Source organism: Lytechinus pictus, chromosome 17 (genome assembly GCF_037042905.1).
Source record: "Lytechinus pictus isolate F3 Inbred chromosome 17, Lp3.0, whole genome shotgun sequence".
Lineage (NCBI taxonomy): Eukaryota > Metazoa > Echinodermata > Echinoidea > Temnopleuroida > Toxopneustidae > Lytechinus > Lytechinus pictus.
This window is the reverse complement of record NC_087261.1, coordinates 3,197,633-3,222,080: the sequence shown is the minus strand read 5'-3', so window position 1 is coordinate 3,222,080 and position 24,448 is coordinate 3,197,633. Positions and strand designations below refer to the sequence as shown.

The 24,448-nt window shown below is 34.4% G+C and overlaps 1 protein-coding gene across 1 annotated transcript; it reads right to left on the bottom strand.

The window, feature by feature from the left end:
* Positions 1-3,647: 3,647 nt before the first annotated feature.
* On the bottom strand, positions 3,648-15,827 carry LOC129280459 (interleukin 17-like protein). The gene is made up of 4 exons (XM_054916479.2): positions 15,478-15,827; positions 11,852-12,131; positions 7,249-7,481; positions 3,648-5,169 (listed from the first exon to the last, which is right to left on the bottom strand). Exons 1-4 carry the CDS (start codon positions 15,493-15,495, stop codon positions 5,107-5,109), a joined length of 594 nt encoding a protein of 197 aa, XP_054772454.2. The 5' UTR covers positions 15,496-15,827; the 3' UTR covers positions 3,648-5,106.
* Positions 15,828-24,448: the final 8,621 nt, after the last annotated feature.

The following is a 24,448-nucleotide window of genomic DNA, read 5'->3' as shown; positions in this document are numbered from 1 at the left end:
TAACGTTTTGCTTTGTTTGTTTGTGTTTTTTTTCTCCTTTTTTTTTTAGGGGGGCTTGTGCCATTACATCAGGTTATCGCGTCTGGTCGGGCAATCGCATAACTTGATCATTTGAGAAAATGATCGCTCCCCTAAATTCACGAAAAGTCAGGTCCACTCTACGTCTTTGTTTGTTTGTTTGTTTATTATTTTCATTAAACTAATGGTAAATTGGACCAGGACTTTCGTGTAATTGACTGATAATTTTCACAAACATGACAAAGCGACAGTTAAAACTAGACCCAACCATTTAGAAATTTAGGGTGCCCTTTTCTCGAATGATCGGGTTGAGCGATTGCCCGACAGGACAATTTGATGTCACAAACCCTCTTTGTCATTTTATTGGGAAAAATGGAAGCTGAAGCCCTCCCCAGGCCCCCCTTCTAGATTCACGGCCTCTGAATTTTCTACGCTCGGATGGTATATATTACATCATCTCTAAATTCGCATCGGACATGAGTTTTGTTGAATAATTTGTTTATGAGAGGACTTCACAAATATAGAATTAATGGCTTTGCATTGAAAATCCAGGGAATACTACGTACTATAATTATATCCGAAAAAAATGACTTATGAAGTTAGTGCGTAAAATACCATTTCCACTTCGAAAGCCAGGGTATTAATACCTTATGGTTAGCGGAGGAGGTCGCTGGTTACCAGAATTAATCCTGACTTTTACGTGAAAGCGTATCACTGAACGCATTACACTTATTTTTGTTATACCTGATAGTGGCAACATTAAATAGGAAACTCATTTACATTTTCATATCACTCAATATAACCATCTTAACACCTACACAACTGCTGTCCATTAGATGTTGGTTCTAAAGGGAACTAAGAACGTTTTTGAGACAATGGAATCTCTCTCCATCTCAAACATGTTAAACTTTCAAGCAAGTAATCATGGCCCTGGATAGGACTATCACGCATCCCTCTATGAGAGGGTGTGAGTGTCAATGGCGTGTATGGGGGGGGGGGGGGCTTAAAGAGCCATACCCCCAATCTTTGACGACAAGAATAAAGAAGAAGGAAAAAAGGACGGGAAGGACAAAGAGGGACATATTTTATGCAAACTAATTTCTAAATTTTGTGTCAAAATATATCCCAAATTTGTATTTTTATGCAGCATAAAAATGGATATGATTCTTTTCTTGTTCGCTTTGCTTTCTCGCATCTATTTATAACTTTTGATCGATATGCCATATCAGTCCCCTCATTTGTTAAGGGGATGGGGATATTATTACGCCCATGGTGTGTATGTTGGGGGGGGGTGACTCCGTATGATATAGGGCGCCATTGAATAGGCAACTAGATAATCGGCGCCTCATAAATGCTACATAATTATCATTATCACGAGAGGGAATGTGTTTCAGTTTGAGTGTTCAATTTTAGCCTAAATGAGACAATTTGAATAATGTCGCTCTAATCAGATTTATACAGTATATAGATGATGTGGAGTTAAAACGAATGGAACGCCTTCTTGTATAGCCTTGCCTGTATTACGCAAATCAGAATTTAAGCAGGGTTGACTCCGTGGCACTAAAATATATAGCACACACACACTCTCTCTCTCATTTAAATTACGCTTTGAGTATGAGAATCGGTGAAAACTTTATGTGAAAAAAAAACTTCTTTACATTCAAGCTTCAAAACATAACAAAATAATCGGGTTTACTTTCATTTATTTATTGAAATGGGAGAGGATATCAATATGCTCTATCATATTTTGTCTTTTTTTTAAAGCTGAAACGATTTTCACTTATTTCGTTGACATGTAATAATTATTATTTTTTCTGATCCCTGTTCTCCCCTATTTCACTAATTGAAACCTATAGGGTGGTTGCCCCCTGCCCCCGGCAAAGCCTATATACTATGTGCTACAGGACCGCGGTCTCGTATTTTCCATTCAAACATGATACAAAGTAATATAAATGGAATACAATTTTACAGATGAACATTCTTATCTCGTTATTTGTTTTTAAATTGAGCATAAACAACTAACGTATTATAAACCACAAATGTCATTTTTGCTCAAAATTTGTTTCACAGCCTTTGGGCGTCTCTGATATCTTACTGTGAATTGCAAATATGGGGGAAAGCCGCGACGGGGATTTCAAGCCCACGTATCTCGTTCCGTCTAGGGGCTAGTGAAAAGCCTCAAAGGTAATTCACTTCTACCAAACTTGATATTTCTATATCAACTTAAGAGTTAGTGGTTTAAATCATTAGTTTTAATATTCGAGTATCTTTGATGACGTATTTGTCGTCATCTGTGACGAAAATTCTGGGGCACAGGAATATTTCTAGCCTGTGACGGCATTTTTGTGTTCGTTTCGTCGTTATGCGTAATTCATAAAAGTACGCTTTGGTATACGTAGGCAAGTAAATGCGTATTGTGGACAATGAACTCTATAATGTCTTTTGGGGGAAGGTTTTTTTTTTTTTTTAAATAAAAAGTTAAGTATTTTTCGCAAAATTTGATTTTCACTAAACTTTCCGGTGACATACCATGCAGTTGCGTTATCCAATTTTTCATATGACATTTTGTAAGTGAGGGTGTGTATGTACGCATGTGCGAGGGTGACTTTGTGTGGGTGTGTGTGAGTGTGATTATGCGTGTATGTGTGAGTGATGTATATAAACATTGAACATACATTACTTAATTGTACATTTTTGGAGGTTCAAATCCGTCTGGGACCTGCATGGTATGTGTAATGTAAGAATAATAAAAACAACACGAATCATTCCTTTCAGTATTCTTGTCATGTTTATTGCTAATCTTGCTTAATATTATTGGTAGCAAACATTTACAAATAAACTCAATAATAGAACAATAATAAGATGTAGACTTAATATTATTGGTAGCAAACATTTACAAATAAACTCAATAATAGAACAATAATAAGATGTAGACTTAATATTATTGGTAGCAAACATTTACAAATAAATTCAATAATAGAACAATAATAAGATGTAGACTTACTATTATTGGTAGCAAACATTTACAAATAAACTCAAAAATAGATCAATAATAAGATGTAGACTTTCATGAACACGTCCTAAACAACCTGATAACAATGCACACATTCTGTAAATATTGATTGCTGTATAACAGCTAGATATAATACTATATAGTTGGAAAGACATTTGATTACACATTTTCTTAGAATTATGAAATATTAGTCGAACTACCATTATTATAAAGTACGTTAAGTCATCAGGGATTATGAAATCGTATCAAAATTATTGTCTGTTATTGAATAAAGGGAAATCATCGAAGTTACTATATACACTCGTACTCCCAAAGCATTCTAATCAAACAACTTTATAGTGTTTTACAGTCACCATATAAGTAAAAAGAGAATAAGGTTCATTATTAAAAGAAAACCATGCATAAAAAAAGATAAAGAAAAGAAAGGTGGGGAGTGGGTAAAATGATTAAAAAGATTAAGTTTTAATTTAGTACTGCAAAATAAGAAAATAGCATTAAAACGGACATGCTGAAGCAACCCTAGACACGATTTTGCACGACATTTGCTCTAATATCTTCATATCTCAGAGGACATAGGGTTAGAGTTAGTGTTGTAATAGAGTTTTTTTTTTTGGGGGGGGGGTCAGAATAATGTAAAGATAACGATTAGGGTTGGAGGTTAGGTTTTGTTTGGCAAAACGTGCAGATTTTCTATTGGAGCAATTCTCACCGGAAAAAATGCCTTGGAACCTTTGTAGATGAATGATCGGGGGAGTGTTTCAAGAAAGGACTGTTTTATTAGACAGTTACCATAGTAACAGTACTTCTCGGCCAATCATGATAAAGGAAAGATATCAGATCTAACAACTTGACGGACAAAAATGTTGATGAAATGCTTCCCAGAACGCTTGAACGATTATTTTCCAAAGAGTCGCTTCCTTTTGTCAGTGATAGCAAAACTGAGCGACTCTGTGCACGTGGAGTGAGTGTCTCAGCATGCTTATTTACTTATAGTAGAAGAGAAAATGTGTCATTGTTTTATTCGGAAAGGTATGGATTTATTTGCTTTTGAAACGTCTATATTACAGAAATCAGGGGCTAAGCGACTTCAATTTCTTTGGCACCATTTAGAGCATACAGAAAATATCCCAAATAAAAAAAGGGTAAATTTTGAAGAAGAAACAAAATCAAAGTTGCTTTCTTTTGTCAGTGGACGACAGTATACGTGGATATCTAAAATATGTTTAATTGTATGACCGTTTCTATTATCTATTGCCTGGGGAAGGGGAAATTTTCCCTATTGTTGACAAAATGTCTGGGTAACATATAATCAATCTTCTCTATGAAATAAGACAACTTATGAATACATGTATATGGGCCATTATCGTTCATTGCATGTGATTCGAAAAGCGGGAAAATCCCTTTTACATAGAGGCAAAAATTCATTCACGCATGAAATGAGTCATAAACATCTGATACTAGAAGGTAAGAAATAAATGTTATTCCTTAAATGTAAAGAAATTGTATGAAGAGAATAAAACCAAAACCAATCCACATAGTGGATACTATATTGAGCCACACTACCTTGACTGAAGTAAAAGTGCGTAAAATATGCACAATAATAGAGAAATGTTCCTCTTATTTAAACTATAAATATATAGATTTTCAATACATTTCTACACACAAATTTCTCATCATGAGAGAAATGTTATTTTATATTAACATGAATATATTGCGATTAGAATATATATCATTCCTTCAACAATATGAATATACGACTGAATAAAAAGACACATCTATCGAAATATACAACTAAAATTTGACTAACATTGGAAAACATGAAATATATATATATATATATATACATACTACTATTATAGCATTTTATTATTCCTTCACCATTTACGATGAATTGTTTTTGAAATTGAACATCCATGCAGAGTATTCATTCTGTGTATAATATAGGAAGATCAGTCCGATTCCATTCCTAGATGCTGTATCAATAATTCTTCCAAACCAAATAATAAATTCGTTTGAAGTAATGAGGAAGCCTCCTAGTGTTTATCACTGTTTGTGAGCTTTGTCCGAAGATTCGTTTATAACTTAGCAGCCTCTTGTCTCATGCAAGCACACGCAACTGGAATCCGCTCATCTTGTTCCTATAAATCAGTAAAAAAATAATAATTTAAGATCGATATTAGTTAACATAATGTACTTGTATTCATGTAAAAGAAATATTCAGTTGCAGAGTTAAATCCGAAAAGGTTTTTAATACACTTCGATCAAAATTGAGTAATTAATATCATTACAGTATTGTAGAGGTGCCGTGGCCGAGTGGTCTTAGGCACCTGCACTGTAAAAAAAAATATTGGGTAAAATTTTAACCAGCACGAGGGTAATTATGTTTCCAACCAATTGTGGGCAGTATTTTACCCAATGCGGGAAGCGTATTGTCCAGTAAGGTTAAAAAATAAGCAGCAATTACTTTAGAATGGGCAACATTTTCATCACACTGGATAAATAAAATATGCCCAAAAGAAATGCCCAATGTTGGTTGGACACATAATTACCCTCATGGAGCATTTTTACCCAATATTTTTTAGAGTGTCAATGCTCTTTTTCCACATTCAAATAAATGAAAATGCTATTCGCATTCTTGGTAACTATGTGTGTGTTTGTCTTTGTTTTATTTTTTTAACTCCTCTTGCCACGCGTCTATTTTTTGTACAAAAGCATTACTTTGAATTAAAAAAGGATGAAAATTAAAATTAATAATATACCTTTTATTGGAATAGACACTCATTCAAGAAGAACCATTGACGAGTGATGCTTTTTTAATCAGGCTATATTAGCATTGTTAAAGTAAAATCATAGCAAAAACCTGAAAAGGGGGATGAGAGTCCTTACTGCCAAAAAGTGCAAAATAACAAAAAAGCACGTTTAGATTTTGAGTAATTTGTTTTCCATAAGCTCGATAAGCTCGATACTCGTTGAATGATTGTCGAAAATATTGAGCAATCATCAACGTAAAGTCCTATTAATTTGTTGAATCATTTGCTTTCAAATGCAAATGATAGCATCTTACCATCCCGGGAATTGAGCTAAAATCGTTTCTATATTGCTTTAAATAATAATTGTTTTTTTTTTGTTATATCACTACGAATCCATGACCGGTCATACTGTAGTAAAATTGCGTGTTATGCAAAAATGGGCGCTAGTTCACGTGTCCTTACCCAAACAATCATATTATGAGAATACATTTCATAAGCTGATGCCAATACATCTGACTAAGTTTTTCAAATGGTTTCGTGTTTTTTTCTCTTTCTTTATTTCTTTCTTCCCCCCCCCCTTTTCCTTTCCTTTTTTTTATTATTTCCTCTTTACTTTGATTTTGTCGGTTGTCTTTGTGAATATATTCTTCTTCATTGTTTATTTGTTCATTGTTTTTAACTCTTATTATTATGTATTTTTTACTTGTTGCATGGCCCCCAAGATCAACAATGCTTAGTCCACTGATGGGGTTACCCTGGGTAAACAAAACGAATAAATAAATATAAAAACTCTTCTTCTTCTTCTTCTTCTCATACCCAATATCTATTCTAAAGATTCTCATACAAATGCACAAAACTTTGGACAGATGAAAACAACAGAAAAAAACCTGATGTTGCCAGATTCAAACAAGCTTCCCCTTTTTAAAGGATTTTCGGGGGGGGGAGTTAATATTTTTTCAAGCTTGTATAATTTTTCATCTATAAGGTCAAATCTGTTGGTGTGGTTTATTTCCAATTGGTCTACTGCCAATTAGTCCAATTGCCAACTCGTCTACTATCATTTGGTCTATCATCAGTTCGTCCACTTTCCACATGGTCTAATTGCCAATTCGTCCTCCCACCATTTTGTCTAATAAGCAGTTGGTCCAATAGCCATTTAGTCCATATGCCATTTGGTCTAATTGGACTAAGTGTTAATTGTGCAAAATGAATGAAAATAAAGTGGATTTTGCACCATCTGGTTATGAGACAAAATTGTCATAAACGAAATGGTGATTAGATGAAGTGATAGTTGGATCAAATGGTAGTTGGACCAAAAGGTCGTAAGACGAAATGTTGATGAACGGAATGGCATTATTGACTAAGATATGGTAGACAATGTAGTGAGTGGACGAGTTGGCAGTAGACGAATTGGCAATTTACCGTTGGTGCCACTGGACATGCTGGACATCATTTTGCTTGACCTACCTCATAATGAAACATGCCATTCTTACAGCTCTTCCTCCTCAGGACCTTGATGTTATAGTACACTGGCTGGCAAGAAAGTTCCGGATCTTCTTCGTTCTTATACGGATCAATACACGAGGAGCCGCCGCACTGGGCCACCGTTAGACGAGCTGGTATGCGATCAGGGTCGTAACAGGTGACGTATGTGAACGGACACGTTGAGTCGGTTGAGACATCTCTGGTGATGTCAGTTTCTATAATACCGATTAAAAAACACAGGAACAAGGGCACGGTCAAATATCAATTTCAAAATCAAATTCAAATGCAAGTTCAAATTCAAATTCATATTCAAAACCAAATTCAAATTCAAATCAAATTTAAATGAAAACGATAAAAATAATAGAAATGAATAAGACTTAAGCATGTTAGGTAAAGGTATCTCTTGTGTGACAGATTGTAATGCCCACATACCGATTAAAGCACAACTTATAAATGTATGTTTAAATTGAAAAGTCAATATTGAATTGAGATGCAAATTCGCATTCGAATTCAATTTTAAATCAAATTAAAAGAAGCAATGATTATTAAAGAATAAGGCATTTCAGTTAGTTTTTTGGAGGGGGGCTTGTTTGGAGGGGGGCTTGGCCCAAGCCCCTGCCCCTCTCATCTGTACACCAATGAGTCGATTTCAGATTAAGATTCACATTAAACGTCGGAAACAACTTTTGAATTAAGTTTAGATTCAATATACATACAGATTTAGATACTAAGAATCCCTACCCTATACTCAGAATCCTACGTGTTTACTGCAGTCCTTTATATTTCTTTCCCTGGGAGAGTGACCATTTTTAAATCTCTGCAAACTATCTTGCATCCAGTGGTTCTACACGTGCTTGAAATGCATATCTACTTCAGACTTTATTGAAGAAGGACGATTTCTGAGTCCTCAATATGGCATACAGCTTCAACTGTTTTTTAGTCGTAAGCACACTTACGTAATATCTATTAACCTATAAGTGAATTAAACACATTGTTATTTGGGCGTTTCCGTTTTTCAAAGTGAACGAAAACGGAATGACAACGAAAGGACCTAAAGAGCTCTCATTTAAATTAGCCACCGATATTTTTTTTTAATTCGGTCTGCATAATGACAATACATGTATAATCCTAATCATGTGATTAATTATTTTGGGGCGTTGGCTCCCGATTTGAATGCGATGTAATGAAATTTACAGAAAAATTGAAGTCCTTCCCGACTTGCCATAACAAAATACGATTTTCTTTACGTAATATAATGACGAATATTGTGAACGTTTGAATGGTCATTTATTGTTCACGGCACTTGTAGTACTACTTCACTTTGTATTCTTAAATTGATGCTCTTATTTTCTTTTTTTTTAAGGCAATGTATAATGGTCAATAATTTTAAATATACAATCTTATTTTGACTATACACTGCAAAAACTCCGGTGTTGATTTAACATCAGCCCGGAATCTATATTATGTCCACACCAGAAAAGTATTGAAACAACACCAGTTTGGAATCAAACCGATGCTGTTTTAATACTATAATTGATGTTGTATAAACACCTTTCTGGAGTTAGACCAAAACGAAACTGGTTTTGTTTAACACTTCTCTGGTGTGGACATATATAGATTCTGGGCTGGTGTTAAATCAACACCAGAGTTCTTGCAGTGTAGGAAATTGTATTTAATCTCAGAGGCAGTAAATTTTCTACAAGCTCTGCTTCTTTTTTTCAGTTGTGTCTCATTTCTCATGTTTTCTACAAAGTGTTATAAGATGTTGAGGATTGTTTCTACCAGCCACCACTCAAAAAATCGAATGACATAACAGGGACTTTCTTGAAACGATTGTATTGAATTCTAATTCTTAATTTTCATTGAATTTTCGTTTCTATGCAATTCTTTCATATGAGCTCTCTACACAGCAAAAAATGCGGTGTTAACCGGTGTACATAGAGGACCACACCAGTTATTTTACACCGGTGTTAAATTGACAGTGTTAGTTTAGCACCTATAGGTGTTATTGCAACACCTTTGGTTGTTACATGTACACTCTTTGGTGTTATATTCAATCTCTAGGGTGTAATTTTAACACCAGAGGGTGTGGTCCTCTATTAACACCCACTGGTGTCAGTTTTAACAACACAGTTTTTACAGTGTACAGAGTGGATTTGGCGCTACACTGTAAAAAATGATGTGCTAATTTAGCACTTACAGTGCTTGTATAGTGACTGCACTACGAGTGCTGATTGTCTAGTTTAAATTTGAACTAGAAAATCAGCACTCGTAGTGCAATCACTATACAAGCACCTTGAGTGCTAAATTAGCACATCATTTTTTACAGTGTATGCAAGTCCAATTTGCCATATATAATTAAGACAAAATTGATTGTTTAGTTAACTATTGCCTTCACTAGGATTTATTTTCTTTTTCACAAAGTTCCTAAATAATCCATTTTATCCAAAACTCAGCTCCTCGATATATCCTTCCACAATTCGGTGAATATGGTAATTTTCATAACGCACGCAGTATTAACAAACAAATGAAATCAAACGACAAAAACGCACATGTTCATATCACCCTTGACTTTTGTCATTAAAATAAATTATACAATAAACATGATAAAACCATACGAGTACAAAAAAAATTGGCTAGTTGCAAAACTTTTCCCGAGAAAAATGGAATTGGTTCAGAATATCAGCTCTTTGATACCTATAGTTCCCACTGCCGTGCGATCGTACACGAAAGCAACGATTTTATTTTTATTTATTTTTTTACCACTCGTGTGAAGGAACACCCTATCAGCAAATGCTGTTTTTCGTAGGGGTCCATAGACTGGCCTTCCGATTGGCCTTCCGCAACTGATCACGAAAATTGTTGAACCATTCATTTGTTTTCTACGATCAATACGATTGCCACGACTGATCTGATACGATTTGATACGATCTGATAACATCACTACGATTAATCCACGATTAAGACCACCGTTTGTATCGTGACGCAAGTTGTGACAGTGAGAAGTATAATAAAACTATGATACTCTTTTTACCAAAACGAATTGTATACACTGTAAAAGAAATATTGGGTAAAAGTTTAACCAACACGAGGGTAATTATGTGTCCAACCAATTTGGGGTATTATTCTACCCAATGCGGGAAGCATATTGTCCAGTACGGTTAGAAAAATAAGTAGCAATTACTTTAGAATGGACAAAATTTTCATCACAGTGCCCCAAAGAAATGCCCAATGTTGGCTTGACACATAATTAGCCTCATGGAGCACTCTTATCCAATAGTTTTTAGTGTACGTGTGCAAACGTGAAGTGCGGAGGACGAACACGACATTTCTAATTGAATTAATTTCTCATCACAGACTATTTCAAACGTTTCCTTTACACTGAATCAAGGTGCAAACGATGGAATTTCAACGGCTATTAAACATTAAAATAAGTAGAAAATTCGCATTAAGACGATCTTATTGCGATTGTGGGAGAAACCTGCAGACAACTACGGCAATTAGTGATACTAACTGATATTATCAAAGCTAATTAACATAGTGAAAGGGTAAACTGCGGTATATCAATCGACTTAGAATATATACATTGTCAGGTTAGTGACTCGAGAGTTGGATCGTTGAAAGGGAAAGAAAATGGTGCATTATTTTGAATGCCGCCAAAAATATAAAATCTTAACTAATAGGTTTATTGCCCTTTTGTGTTTTTAGGAGGGCGGGCATTGACGATGACGACCAATAATGACGTATGGTCTTCTACCGTGCAATAAACTGGTTATAATCTATCTTCAAAATGCATACCCCTCCCTTTTGCACCTACTTGTTTCATAACTATAGAAGAAAATAAAGAAGATATTACGAATGACTTAGCAAACCAAAATCGCCCATGTCAGGCGAATCCATCTCTAATTGAAAGTTGTTTAAAAAAATATATATATAACATTAATTATAAAAGAACCCAGCTAAGATGAAAGTTTTAACAAAATCGAAGAAAAAACAATTAAAAAGGGATAAAAAGTAGGAGAATAGTGGTAAACGTCGCTCTCTTCCATTTTTTTTTAAATGGTGAGGCCGCAAACCTTCTCTGCCGTGAATATAATGCAGGTGCCTTGACCATTAGACCACAGTAGACGGCTGTGTCATCATTTGAATTTTCAAACATGCATATAACTTTCTTAGTTTTTGTCCGATATTTTCAAGCCTTCATTATTCTGTTGTTCTTTTTTTCTCCTCTATAACACATTTGAATGTTGTATTTTTTTTTCAAAGATCTCTTATACTGTGAGATAAATGAATGTAAATTATGTCATTATATCAAAGTATCAATGTGGGTTTATGCCTTATACCTCCGACCCGCGAAACGGTCAGTTAATGGTAATCGCGTATCAGACTATTCCATATAAGAACTGAAATCATGCTACATTTCTTAATTTTAACATAATTTTAATGTCGTTCGGGCCCCTGGTGATGAACCCTCTGCTTTTTAAGGGGTCCACACCTTACATGTATATATTTTTTTAATTGTTTTTACACATGAAGGTGGAATAAATGAAAAAATGAAATGGAATGAAAATGCCAAAAGGGTTACCTTTTGTTCCCATGGGGCAATCGAGGGCGGGAAGGGCATCACTGGAAACGTCTGGTGAGGAATAATTGAAGCTCTGGACGGCATAGACTTTCTGGTACGGGAACAATGAGTGTGCGTCCTGTTGCCGACGAACACGTTCTTCAAGATCGTCTGCGAGGCAAGCCTTCCCCGGTACGTCGGGGAGACCAGACAGTCCCGTCCCGTCTGATGGCGGTTGAAAAGGGATTGAGAAGGCTGTTTGAATGTGCAGACACGACATGATGACGAGGAACACGTTTCGCTGTGGATTTGGGTAAATTAGATTATCTGTTATTAATAAGATCATCAAGTAAAAATGAATGTTTGTAACAAAATGATGGTTATACAATTATTTGAATATAGAGCTCATACATAAACAACACGAGTAGGCCTATAGAAACAGTAGATACCAGCAACGGCGATGCTTGGGTCTTGTTTTATTAATCAATTAGCTTTTTTTTTTTTTTTTTTTTATTGATTAAAATCAACATTTTTCTGAGGTTGACTTGGCCTGTAAACAAATCTACAAATAAATAGATAAATAAATAGATAAATAAATAAATAAATAAATTAATTCATTCATTAACTAACTAACTTATCAATCAATCAATAAATCAATTAATAAATAAATTTATTTATTTATTTATTGATCTATTTATTGTAATAACGATTATTACTATTATTATCATTAATCTTTTTTTTTTTTTGGGGGGGGGGTAATGGATACCTTTGGTTTTGTCATTTCATTCGATCAAATTCATTTATACCGTTATCAATATTTCATAATTTTTTATCATTATCATTAATTTGACATGCTGTTTTCATTATTACTTGGTACCTACTGTTATTAGTATTATTATTATTATCATCATTATCATTCAAGATTTCAATTGATTTGTATTGTACATGATCTATTCATTTCACTATTATTGCTGTTATTGTTTTAGCATTATGATGGTGTTATACTACTATTCGATATGTTATCTCTATTATCATTATAAAAAAAACTTTATCATTATGAGTCAAACATTATGTATACATCGGTAGAATGATATAATAATAATAATAATAATGATAATCATAACAATGATATACTACTACTACTACTACTACTTATGATAATAATAATAATAAGAACGTGTGATACGTAAACAAGTTATTTTTAAATACTTTTTTTCAATTATCATGATAAGCAGTATTAATATCCTGGTGATCAAAACTCAAGTTTTGCCGCCCTTTTTACGCGGCTACGACCAACGCACTGATTTGGGTAAAAATAGGGGTAATCGACTTTCTTGTCGCTTTATCATATCTACCGATTTCATTTTAACTCTTCCCGCCAATAAAAAACCATAATTAAAAAGGTTACCATTCTATTAGATTTTAACAAAACCTCTTCATGAATATCATTACATTGAAATAAAAATAATAGTGAAATATATCATGGTAAAACGTTTTTAAATGAAACGGTAACTGTCAACATTTGCGTTAGAGTTGAATAAGTCCAAGTCGGTATTAAATTAGTAAGCTAATCATTTTAATAAAGATGGCGTGCTTGAAGTGATCTCATACATAGTTCTCAATTTCAGTTGAGTATTTCATCTACGTCACACCCTACGTCCTTCATGACGTTCTTCCCTAAGGCCCGAAGAACAAAAAGTGTTGAGTATATGATTTTCTCTTCAGAGCTGCTTCATTTGATTAAAAAACACCGTACATTTTTTTCACAATGTATACAATGATTTACTCTGGTACTAAAAAAAATAGTTAAAATTACTCAATAACATTGTGGCAAAAAATTGCCTTAATTTTTAAAGTATTTATGAGTTTGGCAGTTTTAAGTAAAATTTACTTATTTTCTTTGCATCCATTTTACTCAAGAAAATCAAGTTACAATAACCTAATTTTAATTAAGTAAAACAATCACTAAAATATTTGAAAAAATCAAATGGGGGAGTGGACTTTCGTGATTCAAAAGTCCGCTCCCCCATCGTCTAACTTTTGGTGGCATTATTTTCATCTTAGACATCTTTTATCCAAATATTAGACTTTGTGCATTTTCACTTACCTGTACATGATTGTATAGGTACTGACATTGATATTTATACGCGATCTGATAATTCTTACAAATAAAACAGTGAGAATAATATAAGCATTTTCCGAAAACCTTAAAAGAAATCTGAAATTTTCTGCTAAATGACTATTTAATGTTGCTCTTTCTTTGATTCAACAAAAGAATAAAATAGTTACCACACCCTTATCCAAAACAATTTCAAACACAAATAGATATGACAGTTATAAAAAAAACATTTACTTGTTCTAATGAATATGCATGCATTATTTAAATAAGGCGTTAATTGGAAAATATAAGTACATTCAAAATGATTTTATAAGTAATAATCATCTTTGCCTAATTGAGTTAGATTTTCTCAATCAAATCAAGCTGGCAATACGTGAATTTTCTTAAATGTATATTGAACCCAAATAAATCAAGTAAATCAAGTAAATTAAAAGACAAGTTAAAACTACTTAAAAAAACAAAAATAATTACAGATTGTAAATTCTACTTAAATACATCAAGTGTTAACTACTGATTCCGAATTTTTTACAGTGTATATAAGATGCGGGAGAGGAGAGTGAAAGTGTTGTTTACTACTGTACGCTTATTCTTCCTTTATATATTTTTGACAATACATATTTACTATTTATATTATATTCCCAAAAGTATGGAATAAACTATATTCTCGCTATTATAATTTTGTTCATAAAATATTGCCCATATAGTTACATGTATACATAAACTTTAATGAAGAATTCAACCCCTATACAGAAGACGCTCGTCGCCAGCAAAATTGAAGCTTTTGCGCGGTATAGGCCTACTATACTGATTACTAGTACTGGAAAGACAGACAGCATGACAGACATTCACTCTCATCTGCTCTGACCAGATAAATTGTGATATCTGCGCAGGTCGGTCAACAAGTCACTATCGAGCAAAAAAATGGAGAAACCAACGAGTGTCAGTTGAAAAAAAAATGACAAATACACTGCCAAATTAAGAGGAAAGCCCCTCTTTCTGAAATAGGGCCAATTATCAGTATCAACTGTCGGTTTGACGGTAAATTACCAATTCGTCTGCTGCCAACTCGTCCACTCATCACATGGTCTACTTTCATTTAATCTAATGCCATTCCGTCCATCAACATTTCGTCTAACAACCATTTGGTCCAATCATTACTTCGTCTAATCACCATTTCGTCTCATAACCAGTTGGTCTAATATCCATTTCATTTTTATTCATTTTGCACAATATTTTACACTTAGTCCAATTAGACCAAATGGTATGGACTAAATGGCAATTGGATCAACTGGTTATTAGACGGAATTGCATTAGACTAAATGGAAGTAGACCATGTGTTGAGTGGACGAACTGATGGTAGACCAAATGATAGTATATAGACGAGTTAGCAATTGGACGAATTGGCATTAGACGAATTGGAAATAAACAGGTTTGACCCCCCCCCCCCCATGAAGTCCCTGGTCTCGCTTTGCCACTTACTTTGAGTCTGTTTACGAAATTCTACAAAAATGTAAAGCTGTCTACTTACCACTGTAATCATTGTCATCCTTAGGATGAATTATCTGAAAACTAGCTTAAATTTGTATCAAACGACCGAGGAATGTTACTCAAAAGCAGAGTTTGGCTAATGATCAATGGCTCAGGGGTTGTACGAAGTCTCTGGTATCTACACTCAGATTTAGATGATGCGCCTCAAGTTGATCAAAATATACCAATGGATTAGTATTAAGTGAAACACTGTTGGGTATCCAGCATATTCACCTGTATTTATACCATCTGAAGGTGAAAATCCGAAAATGAGCTCAATGATGAAATTCATTCGATGGGAGATACAGGGTGCTCAATCTGGTGGAAATTCCCACATCTTTACCCCTCTGTCATACCGCTTAATCCGCATCTTTCGTTTTAGGGGGTAAGTATCTTCCGTTGGATGCTGCCGCGCTCAACCATGCAGTGGAAAAATAACGCCACGAGGTCACGCGGTCAAAATGAGAGGGAAATCCCCGATACCAGTTTCCATTTTGTTCATTGAGCGCCCGGATGATCATGATCAATACCATCAGCGGTAGGAAAATAACGGAATAGCCAAGGACATAATACATCATTGTAATGCATTCATTCAATGTGTCTGAAAAAAAATATCCACACGATACAGGGTTTGAGAATGACGAGGGCCAGTGTTGATAGGACGTACAAGTCTATGATCACATCTCAGTTAATAATGTTATGGTATAGTAATAATAATAATACCAATGATAATGATGATGGTTATGGAGGTGCACATCTTAGTTGCGTTTCGTTTTTTTTTATTTATTAAGACTACATTTTTATTTACCCCGTTTATTTATAGTTGATAGGCAGATAACTGAGCGCTTGGAAACACCTGTATTAAGCGCCCTACAAATATCGTAATAATAATAATTAGTATTATTATATTAATGGTAATGATTATGATGATTATGAGAACAACAAACTTAAAAAGATAACCCTTGGCCAGTTTATCGAACTGCCTCGGATAGCGTGATTACACAAACAGACATGATGCAACCACATTCCCAATCACAACATGTCATATTTTATGATCCACCTTGTACCTATATTGTTTGGTACTTTCCGATAGGGTACTTTTGGGCATATTAATCTTCCACACTATCATAAGTATTCAACATAATTCTCACAAAACTTCCCTTCTTGTATTACCCATCTCCCCACACTATATTAATATTTCTTACGAACTTCCCTTTATTAGCATACCCACCCACCCTTTGTTAAAGAAAAAGTGAAAGAAATACGAAGACATTTTATTTCAACAAATTTAACACGAATATTTGTCTTTTGGGAATTTTCGCCGTTTTATTTATTTCCCCCCGTTTATTTTCTCAAGCGGATGTACGCCTATATGAAGACCACTGATTACGAAAGTTTCCTCGCAGATAATGCACAACCTTTAGATAAAGAAAAATAGATTAACAATGCATGGATTCTTGGGTTTGAAACTTCTTATTATAAAGGCAATATTTAAAAATCAGCATTATATTAATGATATTTGTTTCTGTTATACCTGTTATTGGAATGTCACGAATGAGGATCTAGAAGTTTAATGATAATTGTAGTGAAAGACAAAATATTTTTATTTCTATTCTAGAAATCTTTCACTGTCATTTTAAAAAAGAAGATCTTACAGAAAAAAAATATAGAATCATTCTATAAATTGTAATATAACAGGCAATTTTCTGCAATTTAACAGAAAAGGTCTATTTAAAAAAAGGAGGTATTAACTGGAAAGTCATAAGGTTTCATACCCCATATACAGATTTTCTGTAATTTTATACAATTTAATAAAGCAGTTTTTCTCGAGACATTGTTGCAGGAACTTTTCTGGGTGTTTTTCTAGAGAAAAGTCTCTACGGAAAAAAAACAATAAAAAGATTGGTGAATGTTTGAGGAAAATCCGTTTAAGTTATTAGAATGAAGTTTAGGATTTGTGACTTCGTATACGAGCAGCTGTCCCATGCTATGTAGGCCTAAATATAAAATGCAAACATTTCAATTTCTTAACGATTCATGATGACTAAACTTTTTTTTTTCTTTAAGGATCGGGTATGAAATAACTTGTCTGTTGATAAACTGAAGGTATTGTTTGTACCTTCTCATAAATTCTAATAAATTATGATTTTTTTTCTTTTTTTCTTTCATAGAAAGGATAATCCGTTATTGTTTTACCAAACGATATGTGGGGAAGCTGCTCGCATATAACACTACAAATAAAAACAAGTACATATTCTACACACTAATAAAGAAGACCAGTATTGGTTTAAAAGAAGAAAAAAATCATTTTTTTTAAAAAATCTTTGATGGATTTTCCTCAAACCTTCACCAATATTTACTTTACACTTTTTGCTATTTTTTTACAATTTAATTTTTGTCAGGGTAAACTTCCCCTTGACGAGAAATTTTCTACCAGCGTATTTTGTCCTGATTTCAGAGATGGGAGAATGATGAGTTGCTTTATCAACATTTTATAAGCGGTTTTCGATTACGTTTCAATTATTTTTTTGTTCATTTTAATATAATTTATTGGTTTTCCTTCATTAAAATCAATAAAAAGAAAATGAAAAGTGTATAGCTGTATTCAGGGGATCCAGGATTTTCTAAGGGGGGCATTGAAAAAAGGTTTTTACTGAAAAATGAAGGTTATTTTGTCCCACGTAAAATTTTGGCTATTATTCTCAAGGGGGGGGGGTCGGGCCGGGCCGGGCGTGCCCCCCCCCCCTCCTTGATCCACCACTGCTTGGATTTAATTAAAGGACAAGTCCACTCCAACAAAAACTTGATTTGAATAAAAAGAGAAAAATTCAACAAGCATAACACTGAAAATTTCATCAAAATCGGATGTAAAATAAGAAAGTAATGACATTTTAAAGTTTTGCTTCATTTCACAAAACAGTTATATGCACATCTCAGTCAGTATGCAAATGAGGGAACTGATGACATCACTCACTCACTATTTCTTTTGTATTTTATTGTATGAAATATGAAATATTTTGATTTTCTCGTCATTGTCATGTGAAATGACGTTTCATTCCTCCCTGAACACGTGAAATTCCATTATTTGAACATTTTGTGCTTCAGGCAAGGAGGTCCTAATCATCAAATCAAAAATGGCAAAGAAGAAAAATCACTTTTTTTTTCAAAAGGGGTTAGGTCCATTTCACTTTGGTTGCAAAAGGGGTTAGGTGCACATTTTTTTCTTTTTTTTTTTGGGGGGGGGGGAAGAATATTTAAAAAATATGAAGACAGAAAATTTTCTTTTATGTTCACATGATATGGTATCATAAAAATTTAGTTTCGCATAAGAATATTGCAATATGGGAGAATTAAAAAAAAAGATTTTTCTCGGAATGGTCTAAACTGGACCTAACCCCTTTTTTAACCAAACTCTTCAAAATGAAGCCGGCATTTGAAATATATATATGCCTAAAATATTTAGCCGTATTATATCTGTAGAGATATACAGAAAAAATGGCGGAAGCTTAGGAGACGGGGTCACAACAAATTAAGTTCTCTTCATTTAACCGCTGTTCGTATATCAAGGAATGTTCTTGAACTTTTACACTTATCATTTCAGTGTAACATAAGTTAAGTAGGTTTCGTTCCATTCACCGGCATGGTATAAAGAAACAACAGGAATGCTATGACATTAATTCCACGTCGTCAAATCCATTATTATTTTAATCGAAAATGATTCAAATATGTTATTTTACCAAAGGAAATACCAATTGCTTTCACTTTGATTCGATTCACCCAGATCATCTACCGATTCCTTGACCTTGCTTTAAGTTCTGCATATTTGAAACACGAGGAAAATAAAAGAGGAAAATTGTAACAGGAAACTTGGAAAACCTATTTTTCTGAAAATGTATTCTATTCATTTTCCTAAATTGCATTATCGTGAGATCATGGCTAATAGGTGCTACTTTAGGCGATGGCTCCAGGTTATTATGGTAGAGGAGGCAGAATCTGAATATCATATCAAATTTTCAGTCGAATAATTAACAAGTCGAGCACGACTTGAACCTCTCTTTTCTTATACGATTCATTTTTTTTTGTCTGATTACTTTCGTGTTCTGTTCCTTTCGTTTTGCCTGTGCTTGAAAAGCTGCTGCAATAGGGGAGATCCCCCCGCCGTAATGCGTTTTAATGGATTATAATGATATATAGCATTTATGAGGCGCCGATTATCTAGTTTCCTATTCATTTGCGCCCTATAATACCCCGGCTGTAGCTCCAGCTGCTAAAGGCGCTTGGTGCATTCAGAGAATTGATCCTGCCGGGTACCCATTCACCTCACCTGGGTTGAGTGCAACGCAATGTGGATAAATTTCTTGCTGAAGGAAAACACGCCATGGCTGGGATTCGAACCTATGTCCCTGTCAATGAAAGACGAGATTTGTAACCACTGGATCACGACGCCCCCAAATATATCATACCACCCGTTCTTTGTGTTTTGTTGTGTAATTTCATTTGGAGAATCTTATCAACATGCGATGTGTTTTAAAGGTTTCCTCCTCTGTTCAAAAATTAATTTCTTCATTCCAGTTGCTAAACTTGAGTTAGGTTTGTAATGTGTATACATTGCCGTTATAGAGATTTTGCAATGTGAAGCATTCCAATTTTTAATCTGTTATTGTGGGAATATACTTGAAATATCATGAAATATGAAATGATATTTGGGTAGTGTAAAATGCATAACATTCATAATATCCGGACTTTTTAAATATTTTTGCTGGACAGAATGCTATTTCTCTTACATGTCTTATAAGCACGGATATTTTTTTTATTCACAAAAAGTAATAACCATTCTACTATCATTAGAAGGATACATGTCACACAGTGCATTAATCATATACGTGCTATTCTTTGTCTTGTCATCCAAGCTCTGCTTTCATGTTTATGCTATTTTTTGTTCAAATAAATTACCTAATGTGTTAATCATATATACTGAAAATCAGAACATATCAAATTCCGCTAACAAAACTCAAGAACTCCAATCGTGCATTTTAACTTGAGCCTAAAACGGCGCTTTGCCATTCCGCGAAAAATAACCTAGTTAGTCGTAAGAAATGCAAATACATATCTCGTTGAAATTCATAGTATGCAGATGTTCAGATCGTCATTGGACATCATTATTTCAGATACAAAAGTATTGATGCACGTATACCAGGATGCGATGAAATATGTCGTGTTTACATGCCTTTTCGTACGGTGATAGGTCCGAGCGTTCGTTATGTGTACACCACTCGAAGGGGGAAATAGCTTGCAATTTACAGTCAGTTTCGAAATGCCCAGACATAAGGGGAAAGAGTTGTAAATCGTATGGAATGAGAAGAAAAAATACGATCACGCCTAAGCGCTGGGATAAAGATAGGGGGCTTCAAAAATTTTAACGACCCCATGCCACCCCCAAAAAAAATAATAAATAAGAATATGAAGAAAAAAAAAGGAGAAAAAAATAATGTCAAAGTCTATTACAATTCACTAAATTAGATTTTCATTTTAAAAAGGATAAAATTTATTCTCGCTTACTTCGCTAGCTCAGGAAAACTTAAAAATGTCGGTCCATATGCGGTATGATTCCCACCTCAATGTGTTGGGCTCGTTACGCTAACTGATGAGAGATTATCAAAATAAAAAATGATTCGAATTTAGACATGAAAGACGTAATGATGGGGGGGGGACTCAATTTGTGTATTTGAAGGGGCGGTTTATTAATGATATATATTGTTGCGGTTTTTTTAATGTAAAATGCATGGTTTTAAGGGAAAAAAAATCTAAGTGAATTAAGACCACAGAGATTTCCCATTACATTATTCTTCCTCCATGCACCTTCTTATTCTTTAATTCTTTCTTCTCCTTCTTTTCCTTCTTTTTCTTCTTCTTTACCTTCTTCTTCTTCTTTCTTCTTTTTCTTCTACTACTATACTTCTTCGTCTTTTTCTTTTCATTCTTTTTCTTCTTCTTTCTTTTTCTTCTTCTTTTATACCTTCTTTTTCTTTCTTTTTCTACTACTATGCTTCTTCGTCTTCTTCTTTTTCCTTATTTATTTTTTTCTTCTTCTTCTCATCCTTCAATCTTTTTCTTCACTACTTATTCTTCTTCGTCTTCTTCTTTTCCTTCTTCTTTTTTTACCTTTTTTCTTCTTCGTTTTTCTTCTTCTTCCTCTCCTTCTTCTTCTTCTTCTTCTTCCACCTTGGTCGATCTAGCCCGTGGCTGGACCCTTTTTATTATTATTATTATTATTTTATACGTTCCATCTCAATTTCTCCCTCCTTTTTCACGTTTTTCTTCTTTCCCGTTTTCCTTATTACCAATTTATAGGGTTTTGTTGCTGTCTTATATATAATTTCGTGGATGAATATTTGACTTTTAACACATTATTGCTTTCATAAGGTAAATTTTGTTTCGTTTTATCAGTTTCTATTTGATTTGATGTTTGGACAAACGGTAAGATTGTCTCCGGGTTTAACTCTTTAAGATCTTATTACCAGATCAGGAATTCGCAATAAAATATGAAATTCATCACAACCGTGAAGTTATGGCTGTGATAATTATACCAAGATGGAAAATGAAACAAGTGCGAATTAAAGTTTTGCCATCCATCTATCATGTCTATACCTATATAAGGATCCATTTATAAAGGACAATGGTTTCAGCTTTAATGTGCAATTCACGATCATACCTGTTATGCCTTTCTTTCTTTCTATTTATAAGTTTCGAGTCCCGCACCGGTGACGCAGCTCTCCAGTTCGTAGTTCCTTTCTGCGCATGAACAAAAGATTCTACGCATGATCAGAGGAAGGTCATTTGTACTAAAAGTGACATGGTGGTTTAAAATCTAATGAGATAAGCACCAACCTTGATGTCTTGATTATTCATATATTCTTTTGAATTGTGGTTTTCATTTACATCCACAAAACACAACAATGCGTCCACGAACGACGGGTATTTCACAGTTTGCCAAGTAGGCCTACATTGTGCAACATGCTATGATATATGCATTCAAAGTAGGAATGCAACAAATACCTTCATAAAGTGTTCATTGGTGTGCTATTCTAGTCCGGGATTCTAGTCACCTGGTCTATTCAATTTTTTCATCCTGCTATGTAAGGCAAGCTTACGTAATATCTTGCTTTGAAATCTGCCTATCATAATGAAAGAAATGAAAGGTCATTTGACCAAAATTGTCCATGAAGTAACTACGAACTGGTCTATTGCTCCGTCTTAATAGCTCAGAAGATACAGGACTAATGAATGTAAAGATTGAAATAAAGTTTCTGGTTCAGAATAATGTAAAGATTCAGATTAGATTTTTGGAGGTTAGGTTTTATGTTTCGCTTAATGTGCAGATTTTCCATCAGAGCAATTTTCGCCGGAGTAAAAGTCATGTAAACTTGGCACATTGGGAAAATGTCATAATAGAAGAAAAAAATAGAACTCACATTGAATGTAATTCGCGCCACCCCCCCCCCCCCCCGCTAAATTTTCTTAAGTTCAGCAAGACATGCATCTACGTTTTCGCACTTAAAAAAAGCATTTGAATACTCGTGTGCTGGAATATCGCTCCAGAGCATCATACGAGCGATTACTGAAGCGTATTTTTGCTAGTACTGTTAATTGTCAATCCTATTTTTTTTTCCCTTCTTCATGCAGCTCGTCTTGGAGATATGATTCCTCTGGCTCTCGTTTGGAAAGCGCCCCCTCTTGTTTATCCCGAGACCGAAATAGACGATTGTGAACGTGTCACTTCGCAACTCTATTCATGTAATTTTCTTTATCTCTCTTTATATGAATTGTATCTCTTATACTTCTCACTAACTATACAATACGCTCGATTCCCTTTCCCCCATATTCTTACTTTATTTACTCATTCCGTCGCCGTTCAATCAAATTTTTTTTTTCGTTCATTTCATTCTTTAAAGAAATAACACTCCTTTCACATTTTCCCTCATTACCTTCATATCTCGCATCACCATCATTTTCTCTCTTCATCTTGCTTTTCTTCTTTCATCTTTCCACATTCAACAAGCTTCGATTCTTTCCCTGTTTGTATTTCATGTTAGCATTCAATAGTTTCACTGATGGGGGAGGGGGTTATGAGGTGGGAGTACAAGAATGAAACATGTTGGAAAATATGTAAACGGAAGCGAGGGAGCTCGTCGCGAAGGGCTTTTTTTTTTCTTTTTTTCCAAATTATTTGCTAGAACAAGAGGAGGGCCTTGGGATTTTTTTTCCATTTTTTTGGAGGGGCTCCTTGAAGCCATGTTTTCTCTTCACCTGCCCTCTAATCTTTATCTTCATTCCAATATTCCATCATATTCTTCCTCCATTTATGTCTTATTCGGCCATTTCTCCATTCTTTTCAAAATACTCTCATCCTTCATTTCAATGTTATCATTTTATCTTCATGCCACTTAATTTTTGTCGTTGTTACTATAACTCAAGCCTCTTTCCATTTCCTTTACAATCATCTCTCTCATATCTTTATTCTAATTTCTGCATTCTTCACCTTCTGTCATCCTCATCCTGCTTTTTTTTTAAATCTCAAGTATAATCGTACTATAGGGCCTTGGAATAACTAATTATCGCTGCAGTCACTGGCGGATCCAGAGGGGGGGGGGGGGAGGCACAGCGAGCCTGTGCCCCCTCCCCCCTTGGAGAGGCAAAATTAAAATTAGTAATGTAACAAAATTAAAATGCTGTTAAAACAGAAGTGTGCCCCCCCCCCTTCGAAAGTGAAGACTTTTTTGTGCTTGTCATTTTTTTTCGTGGGACGAAATCCCCTTAATTTTGGTTGAAACCTTTTTTTTGGCTTGTCAAATTTTTCCAAGGGAAAATGTGCCCCTGGCTGCAGTATTCTCATAATTTAAAAGCACAAATCTAATATTGTCACATACTTATCTCATAGATGAATTCAAATGCTACCCTCATTTTTACTTTCC

Coding starts and splice junctions, on each gene's coding strand:
- LOC129280459 (XM_054916479.2), bottom strand. Junction 7,482..11,851: donor TTGCCCCATGGGAACAAAAG/GTAACCCTTTTG, acceptor TCGGTATTATAG/AAACTGACATCACCAGAGAT. Junction 5,170..7,248: donor ATGGCATGTTTCATTATGAG/GTAGGTCAAGCA, acceptor ACTGATTTATAG/GAACAAGATGAGCGGATTCC.